Here is a 22,462-nt window from a genome sequence, read left to right as displayed (position 1 = left end):
CAGAGAATGAGGAGGCTGGGAAAACAAATTAAGTTAAACTAGCTCGTAAAGTCTAGGCCAGTGGTTCTTAAACTTGAACTGGAATCAAAATCACCTACAGGTCTGGGTTGGGGCCTGAGAATTCTAATTTCTAACATGTGGTTCTGATGCTATTGGTCTGGGGGTCACACTTTGAAAACCACCGCTTTAGGGACTATGCTGAGAAGGCTTGAAGATCAGGAGTCTCTGGTCCTGGGAGGACTTGCCTAAAGGCAGGGAATGCACCATGTGACCTGGAGGAGGTTCTGGCTTCATGAGACTGGTCCTTGGGCAGAGCCCAGCAACCCACTCCTGGGGCTCTTACTTTGGCCAATGAGACAACTTACACCCTGGACCTCCTGTAAAAGACCCACTGTTTACTGGAGTCATCAAACCCCTGCTGTCATGCCTCCCTCTTTCTGGGTCATGGAGGGAATGAAGGCACCGATAAACACCAGGGCAGGTGGCCCAAGTTATAGCCCTGTGCTTTAGAGCAGACGTAGTTCTCAAACTGAGCTTTCATCAGAATCATCTGGGGCAGGGATGCTTCCAGATTGCTGGGCCCACCCCCAAAGCTTCTGGTCAGTAGGTCTGGGATGGTGGTGGCTGAGGCTGTATGTTTCCAACAAGTTCCCAGGTGATGCTGACTGATGCCTCTTGGTCAAGGGAATAAAAATGTTTCTGTGTTCTTAAGTTCTTAGGACTGAGGCAGAGATGCCTTGGCTGCTGAGAGAGACACAGACCAAGGAGCAGCCTGAACAAAGACTGGGAATTTATCTGGCACTAGTCTAAATTTTCTGAGTGACTTGATATATTTTTTTAGTTAAAGATTAGTAAGAAAAGTACCAAATTATGTACAGCACTTATTTATTCTAAATATTACTTAAATGGATCTATCATTGGGTGTTATTTAGGTTCAGTTATTTCAATAAAGGGAAGAGGGAAGAGAACCAACATTTATTAAGCTCTGTTAAGCTTCACACCCAGGGGTGGGCAAACTTTTTGACTCGAGGGCCACAATGGGTTCTTAAACTGGACCGGAGGGCCGGAACAAAAGCACGGATGGAGTGTTTGTGTAAACTAATATAAATTCAAAGTAAAGGAGCGGAGGGGAGAGCAAGAGAACCGGATAGAACAGCCGGATCCGGCCCGCGGGCCATAGTTTGCCCAAGGCTGCACTAGACCCTTGACATATGTTTCCCTATTTGCTTCCCACAACAACCATATACATATTTCGTAGCAGCCAGCACACTTTTAAAATTTTTAGGCTGTCCTTTTGCGTCCAGATCAAAATGGGTTGCTTTTTAGAGTTCCCTTCTGTTAGCAGCTCTGAGGACCCCCTTCCACATTCACGGATCACGCCAGCCCCAAAGGCCGCGGATTTTTCTAGGCGCAGGCTTCCCCAGGTTCTCCAGCTCCCTCGGTGCACGCGTTTGTCTCTCCTGCGGGGACCACAAACCTCACCTTATCCCAGGCGAAATCTGACCTTTCCGTGGTGGAGTGTAGAGCTCCTCTGAATCCGCGTGCTTGCGCCAATTGGGGAGCGGTGTTCTCGGGTTGGCAGCTGTTCGGTGGGTGCTGCAGTTGTAGATTCCCCGGGCTTTTCAGGCTTCTGATAACATCCACTTTCTCCTTCAAGATGGCACAGAACCCAGCAGCAGTGGGGGCTGCCGGATCAGGGGAGCCCCGTCCAGCAGTCCCCCACAGTCTCCTGGAGTATGGCTGTCCCTCAACTCACCAACAAACACTCCCCGTGGGTCCACACACTCTCCCTTTGTTTTCTCACTCACACACTATCTTGCAGACTGCCTTCCTGTCGGCAGCCACCTTCTCCCACCTCTCCATATACAAATTTCTTAAAAGACATCACCATTTTTTTCATATGGGGAAACTGAACCTCAGGAGCTTAAGTGACCTGCTTAAGGTAACAAAGTTGATAAGAGATGAACCTGGGATTTCATCCCAAATCTAGGTCCGAAGCCCTTTCCATAGTACCCTGCTCATAAATGCCTGAAGGACACATCCTTATTGACAGAACAGAGGAAAGGAGGGAGAGTATTTTAAGGGAAAACATGTCGACACCAAATGTTGGCCATAGAGAGTAAGTAATAAGGAAGGAAACTGAAGGGATAGGACAGAACTCCATTGTGCAGGGCCCTGTAAGTCACTTAAGGAATTTGTACTTTATCATAGTCAATGAGAAGTCACTACAAAACATTAAGAAGGGGTGGGAGGTCAAATTATGTGTAGCCTAAGAGAAAGAGAGGTGATAGTAAGAACAGAAGGGTGGGCTGGTGGAAGCTAGAAGGGATCCTAGAGCTCATCCTCACCACTCACCTGAAAGATGAGAAAACTGGGGCCAGGAGAGGGCAAGAAACTTGCTGAAAGGATGCTGTGGAGCACTGCCCAGATCTCCCTCCTCTTTAGTGCTGAAGCCCTGGTTTCCCCATTGTAGGGAGTATTGGTGATGGACAGTGTACTGAGTCCCTCGCCAGGAATGGCCTTTGGCTGAAGAAAGCCACCATGCCCAAGGTTGTGCATCCATCCCAGAGGACTGGTCAGTGCAGGGGCGTAAAGTCCTGGTCCCTTCACCACAATTTAAGACAACTCTGAGGGGCCACACTGGCTCCAGAGCTCCCTCTGGGAGCCTTTGTTGTGGCTGCATCACGGTTCAACTTCTTTCTCTGATGAGTCCTGCTTTCTTCACCACTCCTCCCCCATAGCAGGTGTTGATCTTAGGTGTGCTCCCCAAGAATCCTCCTGTTCACTGAGCTCTGTCTCACACTGTTTCCCTGGGAACATGGCTTGTGACACTTCCCTAAGGTCACAGGCCAATTCAATTGAGACAGGACCCTGTTTCTTATGACCCTCAATCTCTGTCACATCCATCTGAGAACTTGGAACAAGTGGCCTTTGAGACTGAATCACAAGGTGCTAGGAGAACCCCCCCCCCCCGGGGAGCACCCTGCATGGTAATGAGTATATGTGTGTTGAAAAATTCCAGCTCCCTGTTACAGGAGGAGATGTTAGGTGCCTCTGTGGCTCCTCCCAGCTCCTCCATTTGCCTGGGACAGTGGCTAGAGGAGCTCAGCCTGAACCAGCTGAAATGAAAAAGATCATACAATTGGCTCAAGGCTTGGGACCCAAGGACATGCTCCAAGACAGAGAGAGGATTCCTAGGGAGTCTAAGAGACACCCCTGCCCCAACACACACACACACACACACACACACACACACACACACACACACACACACACACACTGAAGCACCTCCCTACTCCTCTTGCAGTAAGACCCAGGGTTTCACAACTGGCATCCATGCTGTGCCCACTGACAGACTCTGTTCCCTGGAGTCCTCCCTCACAACATGCCAGCTGCTGCTGACCTGTTTGGTGGTGAAGTACAGGGAACCTTGTGTTGCCTTTTTACAGCCCTGTGGAGCCACTGCGATGGGATTTGTATGCAGTCATTTGCTGCTTTTGTTTATTGGTGCACAGCGGCTGCAAGGCCTGAAGGAGGCCAAACCCTAGACTTCGAGCAGCTCCCTCAGGATTGCCTCTCTGTCTTGGGGAGCTGGAGAGGTGCTGAGAGGAGGCCTCTGACCCTAGATTTCAATCAGGAGGCCAAATTCTTGGGATGAAACAAAGCTTTTGTTTATACACCAAGTCCCTCAAGTAGAAAACACGCCAATACTGAGTAAAGCATTCCAGTTCCCCAAAGTGCATGAGACAGATAGACCACACACCTTAGAAGAAGGCAGTAAATGGGAAGTTTTAGAACTTCCAAGTCTTGAGGCAAATAAGAGCAAAGCCAAACAAAGCTCTCAAAATATGTTGTACTGAGAGGAAGACATGGCTATGCATCACTCCGCAAGGAAGACTGTGAATGCTCATTTCAGACATAAGAGTTCTGGTTAAAACATCACCAGAATGGACATTTATTTTCCTTACACATCTATTTGTCCCCTATGAATGCCAGTTTCTACTTACCATGTCCATAATTGCAATTCTGGCTCCTCTGGCTTCTCCTTTAAGCTTATCACTCTTTATGGTAATTGCACCCACCTGACTTTTGATGATTATACTCAGCCATAGAATCTCTGTATTTTCAGAACCCTACAATCCCCACTGCTATCATGAGCCTAGTTCCATAATGGCCATTTTCACTGTCAGGCTAACCTACAGAGGAGAGCCACTGTTGTATTTCTTAGTGGTGCTGGTGTCCCTCTTACCAGCTTGTTTCTCATCCTTGGTAAATGGTGTATTCTGTGCTTTTCTGTTTTAGTTCTCCAGTTTTGTCAGTATATCAACTTTAGTATGCTCAGTTCAAAATCTTTTCATTCCTTTTTCCACTACTGCCACAGCAACGCTGGCATTTCCACCTCACTTAGCATGCAGCATCACTTTTTCTATACTTCTAGGAACTATCCGAGTAATGAGTTTGCGCCATCTCTTGTGGTCCTTGCCAGGGTGTTAAATCTTATATTTCAGGAGAGTGTTCTCACATTGATAAACACCCCTTTATCCAAGCTTTTAGTCCAGCTCTCTTGATTAAGCACTTTCAGAATCCAATTTCAAATGAATCCTTGAAGCTGCTGCCAATATATGCTGGCTCAGTCTTGCAACTCCTTGGGGTATAGTAATTTTCCTCTCTTATCAGGCCTAGAATGTTCATGCTGTGCCTTAACCCTTGTTATGGGCATAGTGACCAGGAGGGGAAGTGAGTACACATATTATCTTGTGGATAATGCAGATGATGCATTGCCTCACTCAAGGTCACTACGTTTCCTGGGGAAGCCCAACACAGGGTCTAAGCTCTGCATCGTCTCCAAGCAAGAAGTATGCATGGGGGGGGGGGTGGTGTTCTATCAATAAGGAAGTCAGGACAATTATTCAGGCTCAGAAGATTCAGAGAAATCTGAATAGTCAAGAGTTTGGTGGCATCAATCTAGATATCCCCAAACCATTTGTCAACATACTATTCTTTTCCAGGAAGCACCCTGGTTTTGGCATAGCAAACCTGTCTCCACTGGAAGTTTAATTTTCATTGGAGTTCAATAAACACCAAATTATATAGGCTTATAGCTAATCTCTTCCCCATATTTCTCAAACACTTGATACAACACACCAATTCCCTGTCCCCTACCAGTATATCATCCTAATTTACCACCTGGTGAACATCTTAACAATAATAGGACTGCCACTTTGTGGCAGGGGGCTATCCATGCTCCACCTACCCTCTGTGATATGGTCCTCGTTGCCAATTGTGCAGTGAGTGATCTAGTTCCCAAATCCCATCTAAGTGATGGGTTTCTTGACTAACTCTCAAGTTTCAAGTGTCATAATTTGAGTTCCCCAGAAAGCTGACTACAATATAGAATGTAGTGTTCAGGAAGCTTATTAAGAGGAGTCTTTCAGATTAACACTTGTGGAAGAAAGCAGGCATAGTCAGAGGGGGGAGTCAAGCTGTATTGCAGGTCCAACAGTAGCCTCTGCCAATCCCACTGAGAGATCTGGAGTGACCCTTCAGAATTATCCTAAGTTGGGCTGAGACAATAAGGCCTTTCTTTGCTAGTCCCTGTGTTGGTCTTCCCCAGGAAACTTTGTGACCTTGAGTGAGACAATGCCCTGCACCTGAAGCAATCCCTGAAGTGCTAAGAACTGAAGGCAGCTTGCCAATAGTTCTCACAGAAGCTCAGCCAAAAACTTCTTTATTGAAATGGGAGATGGGCTGGCACATCATAGTATTCACTACATGCACCAACTCTTTTAAAAATTTTAATTAAAAGTAAAGAATTAAGCATTATCCTATCATTCCTATATAAATTGTATTCAGAGTAATAAAATAGCCATGGTTGATAAGGTTAAGTTCTATACAGAAGGATCTAGTTAATAAATTACAAGAAATGATGGGGAGTAAAAACAAGATGGCAGTGTAGTTAAAACATGGTACTGGCTGCCTCCCACAACCGCATCCAAATTACAACTAAAATACAGGACAACCATCATTCAGAACCACCTGAAATCTGGCTGAATGAAAGACCTACAACTAGAGAAGTAAAGAAGAAAACACACTGAGACTGGTAGGAGGGGCAGAGGTGCAGAATGGGCTGGTCCAACACCCATGTGTGGCACCTTTTTTTAAATTGGGAGGGATGTCTAAGCTGTGGAAGTCTCCCCTGAGGAGCAAGGGGTCCTAGCCCACACCAGACCCCTCATCACAGGTTTTCAGTGCCGGGAAGAGAAGTCCCTGTAACTTCAAGCTGTTAAAACTAGTAGGGATTTTGCTGAGTGACAAAGAGGCTTTTGGAGTCCCAGGCAGTTCCTCTTAAAGGGCCGGCACATTGACTTACTTGGACTCGCTCCCTCTGAGCTACAGCACTGGAACAGCGGCATGGGGGGATACAGGGACATACCAGGAGGAACTGGATTGTCTGGCATTGGGGCAAGAACTCAGGGGCAACTTTCTCCCAGAGAAAAGTGCTGGCAGAGGTCATGTTCCTATGCTGAGACCTCCCCTGTCACAGAGCTAACTGGCAGAAGTCATATCTGAGTCTCCATCAACATGGCTCACACTGTTCACTCTGCCCTGGTGATTCCCTGCGACCTCACCCCATCCAAGTTGCCGCTCCACCCAAGATGTTTACAGCAGCTTTTCCATATGAATGGCCTGTCCTGGCTCAGGCTTCAGGCTTTCCTAAAATCTCTCAAACAAACAGCAGCTGGTGTCAGTATGACCCATTCCTCTCAATCAGTGGGCCCAGGCCTGGCACTAGCAGCAGCCTGCCTTGTTTCACAGATTTATCTCTTCTGGGCACTTCTAAGCCCAACACAAGTAGTAGACATCTGCAGATCATTCTGTAGCTCCTGGCAGGTGGCCCCCAGCAGGACTCAGGCAGTGGGTGACTTTGCACCTCCAGGGGGCCCCAGAGCCAGTGCACTCAGTGGACACCTTCAGACCACACCAGATTACAACTCTATACATCCATGAGCAACACACTCAAGAGACAGAATCAGTGAGCACCAAAGCCCCACTGAAGCAAGTCCTGCTCCATAGGGATGTTTCTTGCACAGCAGCTCTTTCACTGTCATTGCAGCTCATCCTCACAGCCAATTGGACTGATGGTCAATTCCTCCCAGTGATGCCAACTACAGCAATCAAGGCTCAACTACAACAAGATTGTGCACACAGTCCTCACAGTGGCGCACCTAGAATGCCCAGCTCAGGTGACTGGGAAGGCTGAGCCACTGGGCCCTATAGGACACCTAATACACAAGGCCACTCTACCAATTCCAGGAAACATAGAAACTCTATCTAATACATAGAAACAAACACAGGGGAGCAGCCAAAATGTGGAGACAAAGAAACATGTTACAAATGAAAGAAATTGAAGCCAGCAAGCTACTGGATACAGAGTTCAAAACCATGGTTATAAGGTTACTCAAGGATCTCAATGAGAGCTTCAAGGAACATAATGAGAGCTTAAAGGAACTTAGTGAGACTTTTAAGGATTTTAGTGAGAATGACAAATATATAATAAAAGACCAGTCAGAAATTAAGCATCTACTAACTAAAATAAAGAATAATTTACAGGGATTCAACAGTAGAGTAGAGGATTCTGAGAATCAAATAAAAGATTTGGAATATGAGGAAGCAAAAAACACCCAATTAGAAGAGCAAAAAGAAAAAAGAATCCAAGAATATGAAGATAGTTTTAGGAGCCTCTGGGACAACTTCAAGTGTACCAGTATTCACATTATGGGGGTACAGAAGGAGAAGAGAGAGCAAGACACTGAAACCCTATTTGAAGAAACAATAGAAAACTCTCCCTACCTGGTGAAATAGACTTACAAGTCCAGTAAGCACAAGGAGTCCCGAAAAAGAGGAACCCAAAGAGGACCACACCAAAACACATCATAATTAAAATGCCAAGGATTAAAGACAAAGAGAGAATCTTAAAAGCAAGAGAAAAGCCATTATCTACAAGGGAACACCATATGACTGTCAGCTGATTTCTCAACAGAAACTTTGCAGGCCAGAAGAGAGTGACAAGAAATATTCAAAGTGATGAAAAGCAAGAACCTACAACCAAGATTACCCACCAAAGCTGTCATTTAGAATTGAAGGTCAGATAAAGAGCTGCACAGACAAGAAAAAGCTAAAGGAGTTCATCACCACCAAACCAGTATTACATGAAATGTTGAAGGGTATTCTTTAAGACAAGGAAGAGGAAGAAGGGAAGAGAAGGAGGAGGAGGAGGAGGAGGAGGAGGAGGAGGAGGAGACAAAGAAGAGGAAGAAGAAAAATATGAACAATAAAATGGCAAATACATAGCTATCAACAATTGAATCTAAAAATCAAAATAAGCAAGAAATCTAATGAACAAAATAAACTGATAAAAGAAACTGAATAACGTAGAACCAGAGGCATGGAAACATGGAACAAACAGACGAATCTCAGAGGGAAGGGTGGAGGTAGGGGTCAGAAGAGATTAACCAAAGGACATATGCATATATGCATTACCTATGGACACAAACAATAGGGTGGTGAAGGCCTGGAGCGGGTTGGAAACTGGGTTGGGGGGGGTAATGAGGAGAAAAATGGGGGACATCTGTAATACTCTCAACAATAAAGATTTTAAAAATTAAATGAAATAAAAGTAAAAGAAATAAAAGAAAATATGGGTTTAGACTTTAGACTATCATCATATGCAATCCCAATAAATATTTTTCAGACAATGACCATCAATTGATGAAAACATAAAGTAAAAGGTTGATGGGGAACTTTATGCAGGTGCACCTTGTTTTATTGTGCTTCACTTTAACTATAGATATTGCATTTTTTTTACAGTTTGAAGACTGTGGTAACCCTGCCTCAAGCAAGTCTATTGCTGCCATTTTTCCAACAGTATTTGTTCACTTAATATCTCTGTGTCATATTTTGGTAATTCTCACAATATTTAAAACTTTAAAATTATAATTATACTTGTTATAGTGATCTGTGGTCAGTGATATTTAGTGTTACTATTGTAATACTTCTAAGGCACCACAAACCATACCCTTATAAAATGGAGAACTTAATTGAGAAATGTTGTGTGTGTTCTGACTGCTCCACCAAATGCCCATTCTCTTTCTCTTCACCAGCTTCACTATTGCCTGAGACACAACAATATTGAAATTAGGCCAATTAATACCCTACAGTGGCCACTAAGTATTCAAGGAAAGAATTACACATCCCTTACTCTAAATCAAAAGTTAGACATGATTAAGCTTAGTGAGGAAGGCATGTTGAAAGTCAAGATAGGTCAAAAGCTAGGCCTCTTGCACTAAACATTTAGCCAAGTTGTGAATGCAAAGAAAATTTTCTTGAAGGAAATTAAAAGTGCTATTCCTGTGAACACATGAATGATAAGTGAAACAGCCTTATCTTATATAATAAAAGGCTAATATGCAAATTGTCCTCTCAACTGGGAGTTCGACTGGGAGTTCAACTAGGAGTTTGGCCAGGGGGCGAGGCTGGCCGGCCAACTGCCCTTGCCCCTTCCCTGGCCATTCTGGCCCAGTCAGCCCTGATGGGGCGGCGAGCCATCCGGACCCCTCCTGTGCAAGAATTTGTGCACCAGGCCTCTAGTTACTGATATTCCTTTAAACCAAAGCTAAATTCAGAGCAAAGCCCTAACTCCCTTCAATTATACGAGGCCTAAGAAAGGTGAGGAAGCTGCAGAAGTTTGAAGGTAGCAGGTGTTGGTTCATGAAGTTTAAGGAAAGAAGCCTTGTCCATAACATAAAAGTGCAGGGTGAAGTAGCAAGTTCTGATATAGAAGCTTCAGCAAATTGTCTAGAAGATCTAGATAAGGTAATGAAGGTGGCTGCACTGAACAGATTTTCAATGTAGACCAAACAAACTTAGATTGAAAGAAGATGCCAACTAGGACTTTCCTAACTAGAGAGAGGTCAATCCCTGGCTTTAAAGTTTCAAAAGACAGCCTCTTTTAAAACTTTGTTGCCAAAACCGGTTTGGCTCAGTGGATAGAGCGTCAGCCTGCGGACTGAAAGGTCCCGGGTTCGATTCCGGTCAAGGGCATGTAACTTGGTTGCAGGCACATCCCCAGTAGGAGGTGTGCAAGAGGCAGCTGATTGATGTTTCTGACTATCTATCCCTCTTCCTTCCTCTCTGTAAAAAATCAATAAAATATATTAAAAAAAAAAAAAAAAAAAAACTTTGTTAAGGACTAGTGAAGTTGGTGACTTTAAGTTGAAGCCAGTGCTCATTTACCATTCCAAAAAATCCAAGGGCCCTTAAGAATGACGCTAAATCTACTCTGTCTAGACTCTATAAATGAAACAACTAAGCCTGAATGACAGCACGTTTGTTTACAACATGGTTTACTGAATATTTTAAGCTCACTGTTAAGACCTACTGTTCAGAAAAAAAAAGATGCCTTTCAAAATATTACTGCTCATTGACAATGCACCTCATCACCCAAGAGCTCTGATGGAGATGTACAATGAGAATAATGTTGTTTTCATGCCTGCTAACACAACATCCACCCTGAAGCCCATGAATCAAGGAGTAAATTCTACTTTCAAGTTTAATTGTTTAAGAAATACATTTTATAAGGTTATAGCTACCATAGATTATTATTCCTCTGATGGATCTGGGCAAAGTAAAATGAAAACCTTCTGTAGAGGATTCACCATTCTAGATGCCATTAAGAACATGGTGATGATTCATGGGAGAAGAATCAACATTAACAGGAGTTCACAGATTACTTTGAGGGGTTCAAGACTTCAGTGCACGAAGTAACTACAGATGTGGTAGAAAAAACAGGAGAACTAGAATTAGAAGTGGAGCCTGAAGATATGACTGAATTGCTACAACCTCAGGATAAACTTTTAACAAATGACAAGTTGCTTCTTATGGAAGAGCAAAGACAATATTGAGATGGAATCTACTCCTAGTGAAGATTCTGTGAAGATTGTAGAAATAAGGGTACAGGATTTAGAATATTACATAAACTTAGTTGACAAAGCAGTGGCAGGGTTTGAGAGGACTTACTCTAAATTTGAAAGAAGTTCTACTCTGGGTAGAATGCTATCAAAGAGTATCTCTAATGCTACAGAGAAATCATTCCTGAAAGGAAGAGTCAATTAATGCTGCAAAGTTCATTGTTGTTTTACTTTAAGAAATTGCCACAGCAATCCCAATCTTCAGCAACTACTACCCTAATCAGTCAGCAGCCATCAACGTTGAGGCAAGACCCTTCACCACAAAAAGATTATGATTTGAAGGCCTGAGATGCGGTGGTGTGGTGGTGGGGAGAGGTTAGAAGGAGTTAATGGGGGAAAAGAGGGGACATGTAATACTTTCAATAATAAGGATTTTTTGAAAAAAAAGATTATGACAGATTATTAAGGCTCAGATGATGGTTAGCATATTTTAGAAGTAAAGTATTTTTAAATTAAAGCATGTACATTGTGGTTTTGGACATAATGTTATTGCATACTTAATAGACTACAATATAGTGTAAATATAACTTTTATATACACTGGGAAACCAATAAATTTATGTGACTCATTTTATGGAAATATTCATTTTATTGAGGCTGTCTGGAGCTGAACCCACAATATTTCTGAGGTAACCCTGTGGTGGAACATTCAGACTACCTCCACCTGAATTGATGGATCAATCTGAACATCACTAAGTGTTGAACAGTATGTACCTCCCAATGTGATGCAATAGGAAGTATACAGCACCACCTCTGAGCATTCCTGCTTTTAAAAAATTGTACTGGAATCTAATAAAGCCTTCAGAGCCAACTTACGATTTATAGTTAATTTTCACTTATTCCTCTAACAAGAAGAGCAAGCTAAGTGACAACACAAAGATGCAAACAGAGAAATAAGAGTGTAGGCATTCAACAGTACAAGTGACTTGGTTTCTTCAACAACTCAATAGCATGAATAAAAAGAGACTGGCTTAGATTAAAGTAGATTGCAGACATAACCAAGTGCAATGTGTGCATCTTGTTTGGATGATGATATAAACAAACTAACTGTAAAAAATATTTTTGAGATACTTGAGGAAATCAGAATATGGACTGGATATTAGAGGACATCAAATAATTGGTATGAATTTTATTTAGTGTGAAAGTGGCCATGTGGTTATGTTTCTAAGAAAATTGCATATTTTCAGAGGACACTGAAGTGTATAGAGTAAAATGACACGATATTTGATATTTGCTCTAAAATGTTTACAGAAATAGAAAAGAACATATAAAAAGCAGGTAGGTAAACTCCTGCTAATATTTGAATCTCAGTAATAAGTTTTTGGGGATTTGCTATATCATTCTCTGTACTTCTGTGTATTTAAATTTTTTTTAAAGATATAAAAAAAAGACAAATGCAAAGGACCCAAGGTGGGGGGAGATGATGTTCAAAGGATATAAACAGGTACTTACAGAAGAGATACAAATATACAATAAACATCTGAGAAGATATTCAGCTTTATTGGTAGTTGGGGAAATGCAAATTAAAACAATATGGAGACACAATTTTTTATTCAAAACATTGGCCAAAAAAAGGTGGGGGGGGGAAGGTTGATCAGATCAGATTAGGACCATCTAGTTCTGACCATTTCTGGGAAGGCAAATCGCCTCCCAGTATAGTATTAAATATTCATTAAGAGTAAACATGATATTAGATACAGCGATATTCTGTAGAAATAACAGTGCCAGAAATTAATAATTTGTACATGAGGATGTCTGAAGCAGCACTTTTTGTATTATAAAAAAAAGTTGAAAACAACCTAAATTATCATAGAGGAATGATCAAATTATGATCATCCATACTAGGGAACTTTATATTGTTTTAAAAAGTAAAAAAACTTTTTTCTATAATTAAACAGTATACATTTAATAGTATAGAATTTAGAAAGTACAAATAAGAAAAAAGGAAAAAAATTCATAATTCCAGACGTGGAGAGATCATCTTGGAATATATCATTTCATGTGTTTCTCAGGGTGTGTGTGTACATGTGTTCGCATGCATATGTATGTATACTTGTTTTTCCAATACTTGTTTTTCAAATAAAAAGATACCACATTGCACAGTATGTTGTAACCTCTTGTTTCCTTCATTCCCTCATGAATATTTTCCACATCAATATTCACTCTGTAACTTAACCAATCGCTATGTTGGGGTATTTAAGTGCATTCCAATTTCTTTTTTTTATAAACAGCTTACCCCCAGGCCTGCAAAGATTTGAAGACCATTTGCCAATTGCCTTCTAGAAAGTTCTGGGTGCTTCGGGAGACATTTGAACCAGAGTAGTCAGAATGCTTTCCCATCTCCCAAGCCTGCTATCTCCCCAGATAGCACAACTGTGGTCTTTAGAACTTCTAAAACTTGTCTTATCCTGCCCCTTAGTCATGCTGCCTAACTGGCACTCGGTTCCAGAAAACCCTACACCCTCTCCCTTTCCTTGCCTCATTCCAGCCCCTCCCCACGCACCCGCCCCTCTCCCGCCCCCCGTGCTTTCCCGCTCAGCGGTCTGGCCTATGGCAAACGCCAAGAATTAATTAGGGGCGGGGATCAAGGAGAGGCTGTCAGGAGGTCGCCATATTTCTGTACGGCCAGGAGGACGCCCAGGCAGTCGGTGGGTCGCGAGAGGTGCTAACAGGGCGGGGCCACCGCTCAGCTCTGCTGGCCTCACCCCTCCCGCCCGGGACAGGTGGCTGGAGCGCGCCCCGCCCCCGCCAGCTGCGGGTGGGAGCGAGGGAGGGCCGGCCCAGGACAGCCGCCGCCAGCTGCAAGTGCGAGCGAGTGAGCTCCAGCCCGGGACAGCCGGGCGAGTAGTCTAGAAGCAGCAACCAAGTATCGTGGCGGCCAAAAAAATGCTCCTGTACCGAGGGGCCCCCGCGGGTCCTGGCGCGCCGGGCAGCGGGCTGGCCCGGCCAGGGGGCAGCCCGCAGGCATCTGGGATCCGCCTGAGCACGGTAGGTCGGGAACTCCAGGGGGCGGACTCGCGCGCGGGCCCCGGGGCTGCGGGGGGCGCGCGGGGAGGGCCCGGCGGGCCGAGGCCTCACGCGGGACGGGACCTTCTCTCGCCTCCAGATGAGCCCCCGCTATCTACAGAGCAACTCCAGCAGCCACACGCGACCCTTCAGTGCCATCGCTGAGCTGCTAGGTGAGTGGTGAGGGCGGGCCTGGCCGAGATCGCCCAAGGTAGTGGTGCCAACGTGGTGCCGCGGCCGCGAGAGGAATGTGTGGAGCCGCGCGCGGGGCGGGCTGGGGCTGGGGTGGGGGCGTCGGGACTGGCCCCCGCTCCGCAGGCGGAGAAGCAGGAGGATGGCTCTCTAGACAGGAATGGTGTTTCGCGAATAAAGCCGAGGAAACAAGGTGTTTCCGAAGAGTTAGGACTCCTATGTGTTTTTTTCTCTCTCGCTCGTGATGTTCCAGGCACTTTAGGATAGCTTAGTTAATAATCAAAGGGAGATGGGGCCCCAAGGCAGTTGGGCGTCACAGGGACTGTCTACAGAGGAAAGGCCCCAAGCTAGCATAAGGCCATTGTAGTGCACCCAGTAGGGTCATGAAGAAAGGTCTGGAAAACGGAGTTCTTTAACTTTGGGGACCAAAGAATCTGGGAATGATGGAACATTTCTTAAGAGATGACACGAGTGCATTTGGCTCCCTACGACGTCGGAGGGCTAGGTCCGTAGTCCAAGAGCGCCCTCACACCGCTGGAATGAATACTGAGCACTTAACCTCTTGTTCCACCGATGTTTGCTTTTATAGCGTTTTCAGTTGATTCCCTTGAAGCCAAGTACACCAGCTATTTGCAGTAGTGTGCTAAATACTGTGTGGAAAGCAAAGAAGAAAACCATTCCTGGACAAAATGCAGCAGCATACAGAGCACATTGTTTCAAAAACTTAAAGAGATGAGAGATATTTATGGGGGCAAGGTAGCACAAAAAATCTTGAAAATGTTTCAGAGCTCTCCAAATGAGCCCCAGTCCCTACTTAAGCAATCGCTGTGGCCATGCAGTGTGAATTGTCTTGGACAAGAAGTCAATGGGGAGCAGGAGAGTTATTTGGAAAGGTGACAGGGAACTTTGATGATTAGTTTGACAATAAAACAGAATGCTTACAATATGTATGAGAAAAAAGTGACATTGACATATTTTGAATCCTAGAGAACAGGGATTATATTTTTAAAGTCTTGCACCATGCCTTGAGTGAAACTTGGCCCAGTGGAATGAGATCTATGTGCATGTAACTTAGTAAAAGAAAAAAAAAAGAGAGGGAAAACTAACAATTTACTTTGTAGGGAATGGGAGATAAGTGTGATTTTTGCTCAGCTAGCTCATAGTGACACTGCAAAACCATGTGTATCTACTGTGTACTGAACTTTATGGGTGATTTGTAATTCTGTGTACATATGATTTTTGTCTTAAGCATTAACTTAACCTAAGCCTGGCCTAAGCTGTCCCATATGAGTACCAGTTTTTTTGAGTATTTTATCTATATACACACATGCACATGTATATATGCAGGCATAAATGTGTGTATACAGATAAAATGCTCATAAAAACTAACACATATTTTAAATCCAAATCACAACTATTTGTGGTCATATTAATAATAGGGAAAAGGGAGAGCAAAGTGTTAACTGGTAATCCAAAACTTTCATTGTAGGTTTTCCTTCAACAGTTTTCTTCTCCATTTGTGCATTACTTTTCTAGTGAATCATTCATTTGATAAATATTTATTGAGTACTCACTGTGGGCAAGGCCACCATGTCGCTACAAAAATTCACTCTTCTAGTAAGAGAGATAAAATATGTATAGAAGTTTTATGCTTTGTATAACAATAAAATAAAAAGTGATGTATCAGTAAAGATATACACATCAAGTGCTGTGGGAGTTCAGAGGAGAGAGGGGTGACTTCCAGCTTACCAGGAAGAGGAGTGTTAGGGGAAGCTTTGTAGACATGACATTTGAGCTGAGATTTGAAGGATTGGGACATGTGGATATGGGTGTGGGGCGGGGAGGGCATTCCAGGCAAAAGTAACAACTGCTTGAACAAAGGCATGAAGAATACTGAGTAGCTGAGTTTAATTAGAGCATGAAGTTCACAAATAGTCAAAACTCTAGGTCCTTAGAGAGTTTATAAAGAGCTTTCACAAATACATTTTTAACTTTATCCTTTGATATAAATGGTATTATTATTATCATCATCATCATCCTGCAGATAAGGATACAGAGGCTCAGAGCATTTAATTGACTTTTCCAAGGTTACATGTCTAGTAGGTGGCAAATCCAGGACTCAAACATAGGTTTTTTTTACTCCAAGTACCAAATAAAGAATGAAGTTAAAAAGGCCCACTGGGCCCTAGCTGGTGTGGCTCAGTGGACAGTGTGTCTGCCTGTGGACTAAAGAGTCCTGGGTTTGATTCAGTCAAGGGCACATGCCCGGGTTGTGGGCTAGATCCCTGGTGGGGGGTGTGTGTGCCGGAGGCAGCCAATTAATGATTCTCTCTCATCATTGATGTTTCTATCTCTCTCCCTCTCCTTTCCTCTCTACAATCAATAAAAAAATATTTTTTAAAAAAGGCCCACTGGAACTAGGATGTGACTGGGAGGCTTGATATTTTAGTCTGACGTTTTTTGTTTTTAAATAGGTTTTTATTGACTTTAGAGAGAGAGGGAAAGAGAGAAACATCAGTGAGAGAGAATCATGGATCAGCTTCCTCCTGCAAGCCCCTACTGGGGATTGAGCCAGCAACCTGGGCATATGCCCTGACTAGGAATCAAACCATGACCTCCTGGTTCATAGATCCATGCTCAACCACTGAGACACACAAGCTGGGCTAGTCTGAAGTTTACGGAGCAGGGCAATGTCAGGATCAGAGCTGTGCTTCAGGAAAGTTAATCTTGTAACAGTGTATAAAGACTTGGCTTTAAAAGTCTGGTGAGGAGGTTATCATAATAATCCAGATGAGAGGGAATAAAAATGACTTGAATATCAAACTTGTGGTCATTTGAATGCTGACACTGTGTGTGTGTGTGTGTGTGTGTGTGTGTGTATGAAACAGGAAGAAGAATAGCTTGTGTCAGAAGAAGGTAACCTTAATTTTAGACGCAAATACTTTTAGATACTTGCAGGATGTCTGTAGGGTAACTGCAAACTTGTAGGAATCCACATAGGCCATCCTTCTGGGACAGGAGAGGATGGGAGACTCATGAAGCACTACCTCAAAGACATCTCCCCAGGAGGGGTAAATGGTGATGAAAGAAGTCTTGACTTGGGGTGGTGAACACACAGTACAATCCTATCTAATGAAGAGGGAATATGCTAATTACTGCCACGCCCTCAAAGATGGCGGCACCCACAGCCAATAAGGAGGGAATATGCTAATTGACTGCCATGCCATCAAAGATGGCGGCACTCACAGCCACAAGATGGTGGCGCCCAGTCCCCTCAGCCCTGCCTGCCTCTGGAGTCCCCCAGTCCCCTTAGCCCCCCAGCCACCCAGGGCCAGCCCAATTTGCAGGCAAGCCTTGGATGTTGGCTACCCAGCCTCCCAGGGCCGGACCGAGGTGCAGGCAAGCCTTGGATGGTGGCTGCCCAGCCACTCAGGGCCACCTGAGGCTCAGGTAACCAGGGTCGGCTGAGGCTTGCACTGCCGGCAGTGGCAGCAACAGAGGTATGATGGGGGCATCGCCTTCCCCTGATCGCCGGGTTGCCTCCCGCCCCTGAGGGTTCCCAGACTGTGAGAGGGGGCAAGCCGGGCTGAGGGACCACCCCCCTCCAGTGCATGAATTTTCATGCACCAGGCCTCTAGTATGCAGATGATGTATTATAGAATTGTAAGCCTAAATCTATGTAATTTTATTAACCAATATCACCCCAATAAATTCAATTAAATATAAAAAGCCATCTCCCCACTCTCCAGCCTGTTTCTCCAGGGAGGCTGTCATGGGACAATTGCCTTCCAGGTTCCGATGAGGAATGAGGCTTTAGTGACAATGTGTGGTTTTTTTGTTTTTTGTTTTTTGTTTTTGTTTTGTTTTGCTTCTTTTTAGAAGATCAGGGATCAGATGGACCAGGTTAGGGGGTGAAATAGATTGCCTGCAATCTGGTTTTTTATGCCCTTGACTAAGTAGTAGGTGAGGAGAGGTAGAGTGCTACCCACTAAGGGTAGCACTGGCCAGGTTAGAAGAAATAAGACCACTTGGGATCTGGTAGTACATGTGATTGTGTGGGCCAGGTTAGGGGATAAAGACATCTCAGGATCTGCTAGTGTAATCCTTCCCTAAGTAGTGGGTAAGGGCAGAGGAGTAGAAATTCTCTCATTGTCCTACCTGTTCATAAGACTGGGTGGGTTGAGCCATGGGAGAAAGTGCATCTGGCAGCATATACTTTTGGAAGGTTAAGCAGCAAGAGGTAGGATTGAAATCAGCCACCATATTGGTGGTTTATTATTATAAGTTCATTTGTTGAGGCTGATCTTGTTATTATTATAATTTCATTTGTTAAGGCTAAATGAAAAGCCACTTAAAACCGAAAGTAAGTGCAAAGCTGAATTTATTGCTGTGACTGCCTCACTAATTTCTGCCCTGTGGCTCCAGCTGACCCTGGATCTTGCATGCCCCCTCCCCCCTGTACTCTACCAGCTTTCAGCCAAGGAGATAAAATATCTAGCTGTTCCTGGCAACTACCTTGTAACTCCTGAAGTGCCTGTATTAAAACTCTTTGGTGTGTTCCTGTAAAGAAGCACCTACTAAAGTTTGGGCAAAATTTGCACTAAAGAGGAAAAAAGTAAAAGTGATTTTATGAGAGGCTTGCAAGCTGATTTAGTGAATGCACTGCTATATGAACACAGAATTGGAATTGATATGTGTTACATCTTTGAACTGTGAATGTTTGTTTATGAAGAGTTAGAAAAAATTTCACCACGTGCAAAGTTTTCAAAGTAGACATGATGTCCTGTTGGTTGACACGTTAAAGGTATCATTCTCAATGGCCCTGGCTTTCTGACAGCAGGAGTGATGATAGGTCCTAAAACAATTCAAGGCCTGTTTGCCAAATAGTTTCTTGAAACAATGTAGGCAGCTTTAAAATGCTGGATCCTTCTGTCAGTTAAAGAAAAAAAATCAGTTCCCTCTGTTACATAGCAAAACTTGTATTTCTGATAAAGCCACTCTTGCATGTCAAACTTATAATTCCTGCCAAAAGTTGGCCCAATTGATCTGCAACATGACACAGAGTTTGGGGCCCACCTAGTCCTTAAAGATTGACTCCATCAGACCTACCCTTCTAGGACTATTGGTTATGACTTTTTCAGGTTACAATCAGTAACAGTTTTATCACTGGTTCTGGCAACATCATTGTGGCCCTTGAAATTAATCTGTGTCTTGTTTTATATGATGGACATTCCACACATCAAAGTGGTTATAACTGATACTGTTAATTGTATTGTAAAAATTAATATTTTTAATATGTGTAATACTTCTCTTGCTTTTAAGGGATTTTCACAGTGGAGAAATGCCACAATTTGAACAGTGGTAATGGGACTGCTATATAGACAGCCTCCCACTGGATCTCTCAGCCCAGCCATGTGCTATTAGAAAAGCAGTATAGGATGCCAGGGAAAGGGGAAATGGTGGAAGAGAAGGTCTCAGTCTTGATTAAAGAGCTAGTAGAGACAGGAGTGCTTAAGAAACCTATCCAACAGATTGCACAAACTGCCCTCCCACTCAGGCCAGTAAGTTTTGAGACAGTTAGTTGCACCACATGTGTCTGTGACTGACAATTATGTAAACTGGCATCTGTGGCAAAAAAGATGTGGCCACTAGACAAAGGCACCTCCTGGTGTTGTGAACATGATGCAGATGTAAGATTGTGGCTATAGTTGATGTCTTTGGACTTTTAAATAATTAACCTGTTATGAAGACCTAACTCAGGAGGAATTATGAAATGTTCTCTATTTTTTTCTACTTTAATTCTATGTTCTCTATTTAATGAGGATTGGGCAGTCTCACCTTTAAGACTATTACAGAGTATCTAATCAGAATCACTGTTTCTCCCCAAGCAAGCTTGTTTCTATCACTGGGATCTAGGCAGGCAATTAAATGTTTTCATTTTAACATCTAACTCTTTCAATGCCTCTTAGGCTATAAACATGGATGATGATTATATCTGTGTTCTTTAGCAGAGGAATTTATGTAAAAAAGTAGAAAATAAGATTTTCACAATAAACTGTAATGTGTATAATACACATCTATTAGTACCAAAATTGTGATTTAGCTCTTCTCTACAACCACCCTTTACTGTGTGTGTTCATGAACAGCAAAGTGGCTAAAAGACAAGAAATAATAAGATGAAAACAGAGCAAAATGCTTTGTATATAAGAAGAGTTATTTTTCCCACAGACCCTGAAGATTAAAGGGAGAAGAGCAGATCGCAGATCAGACATTATATGAAATAAAAATCAGCTTATAATTCCATCTGCTATCATATCTATTGTTTCTTATAGCCTAGTATGTGCACTACCATTACTACTTCCTGCTCACCTTCTGGGACATCCACATGTAGGGAATAAAGAACATGTTCTATGTCTTCGGGGCATTGAACTAGAGATTTTATTAGAATATTAGAAAAAGTGATCTAATATTACAGATTTCTACCTTTTACAGATAATGCTGTAGATCCAGATGTATCTGCCAGGACGGTCTTTATAGATGTTGAGGAGGTCAAGAATAAATCTTGTTTGACCTTTACTGATGATGGATGTGGAATGACACCTCATAAATTACACCGAATGCTCAGGTAAAAATGTCTCATTCTTTGCCTCTTGTCTTGTGCTCATGAACTATAGTTAAGGCTTAATAATTTTCTTTAATATTTTACTTTCCCTTTATTTATTCAATAAATATTTATTGAGCATTTATTATGTGCCAGGGCACTGGTTATGAAATAGATACTGTGTTTGCCCTCACAGAACATACAGTCTAACTGGCAATTCAAACAATTAAGCAATCCTATATAATAAAACCCTAATATGCAAATTGACCAAATGGCAGAACAACCAGTCACTATGACGTGCACTGACCACCAAGGGGCAGACGCTCAACGCAGGAGCTACCTCCTGGTGGTTAGTGCTTTCCCACAGTGGGAGTACTGCTCAGCCAGAAGCCAGACTCAAGGCTGGAGAGCGCAGCGGCAGTGGCGGGAGCCTCTCCCGCCTCTGCAGCAGTGCTTAAGGATCCCTCGGGGAATGTCCGCCTGCCCCCAAAGTGTCCTGGACTGCGAGAGGGCGCAGGCTGGGCTGTGGACACCCCCCCCCAACCCCCAGTTCACGAATGTCGTGCACCAGGCCTCTAGTAATCATAATAAAAATGATAAGTATAATGATAAGAAAGTATAGGATGCCATGGGACAAGTAATCAGGGGAATACAATCTGATCTAAGAGGTTAGGAAAAGCGCCATAGATGAAGTGTTAGTTAAGATCTAAGTGTGAGTAGTCAAGTTTAACAAGGTAAAGGATACAGGGTATGAAGGGACAGAATTCTGGTGAAGAGAAGAGCAAGTGCAAAGATGTGGAGGCAATCACTTGTCTGGGACCTTCTGTAATTTATATTAACATAAATTACTCTTAGATCAGAGTATTGGAATTGGGATGATCTTTGGATTAAAACTATGAATGTAGCTGGGTATAATCAAGCCCCATGAAAGATAAATACAAGGCATTTATATACATAATCTTTGAAGATTTTGCAGTAGAAATTCAAAGTTAGGAAATTCTCTTTTATAGCTGCTGAAGCTGGTGATACAGATTTCTATTGCCACTCTCAGTTCAGCTAATTACTTGAAAAGGTTTGTGGTTGAGAATGTACTTTGTGATATTCATATATCACTCAGTGAAAGATGAGTATTTTCTCAATTCCTTCCTTCTTTCTTCATTTTATTTAGTAGATAAGGTTGATTACTCTCCATCTCGCTGTCTGAACTAGTATGTGAAGCATGAGTAACAATGGAGGGATTCTATAGAGGGGAAAGGGTTTCAAACTATAGAATTGGAAAACATTCATTTTGTTGTAATTCTCTTTGAAGGTATTCAAATTCTGTAACCCTATTTGTAGGGAAATCCAGTTGATCCATCAAAGAAAAGAAATGAAATTTGGGCGCAACTAATTATAAATTTGGTTATGGTTTACCAGTCAGCAGTTTGTGTACCTTGTGTCTCAGACCCTCATAATTAGAAGAATGTTTGAGGAAAGCATCTAGAAGTGAGATAAAAAAGCGTTCAGTATGTTGGTGAAGTTATAGAGCTGGCCATCATTTTTATCTGCTAAAGTTAATATTTTTTATTAAAATAAATACAATTTTAGATGGGATGGAACAATAATATTTATATGTCTAATTCTGTATGTACTAGTTT

At 43.0% G+C, this 22,462-nt stretch overlaps 1 protein-coding gene across 1 annotated transcript in view; it reads left to right on the top strand.

Annotated features, from left to right (window-relative positions):
- Positions 1-13,647: 13,647 nt before the first annotated feature.
- MORC4 (MORC family CW-type zinc finger 4) overlaps positions 13,648-22,462 on the top strand; it is a gene marked incomplete at its 3' end in the record, with an annotated part of 77,856 nt that continues 69,041 nt past the window's right edge. The window contains exons 1-3 of the mRNA XM_080652348.1: positions 13,648-14,014; positions 14,133-14,205; positions 20,717-20,849. Coding sequence (XP_080508474.1) covers positions 13,913-14,014; positions 14,133-14,205; positions 20,717-20,849 — 308 coding nt within the window. The 5' untranslated portion in view covers positions 13,648-13,912. The remainder of the gene's footprint in view (positions 14,015-14,132; positions 14,206-20,716; positions 20,850-22,462) is intronic.

This window comes from Plecotus auritus, assembly GCF_963455305.1.
Source record: "Plecotus auritus genome assembly, chromosome: X".
NCBI classification, from domain to species: domain Eukaryota; kingdom Metazoa; phylum Chordata; class Mammalia; order Chiroptera; family Vespertilionidae; genus Plecotus; species Plecotus auritus.
Note: the sequence above shows the minus strand (reverse complement) of the source record. Positions and strands in the feature narration are given on the sequence as shown.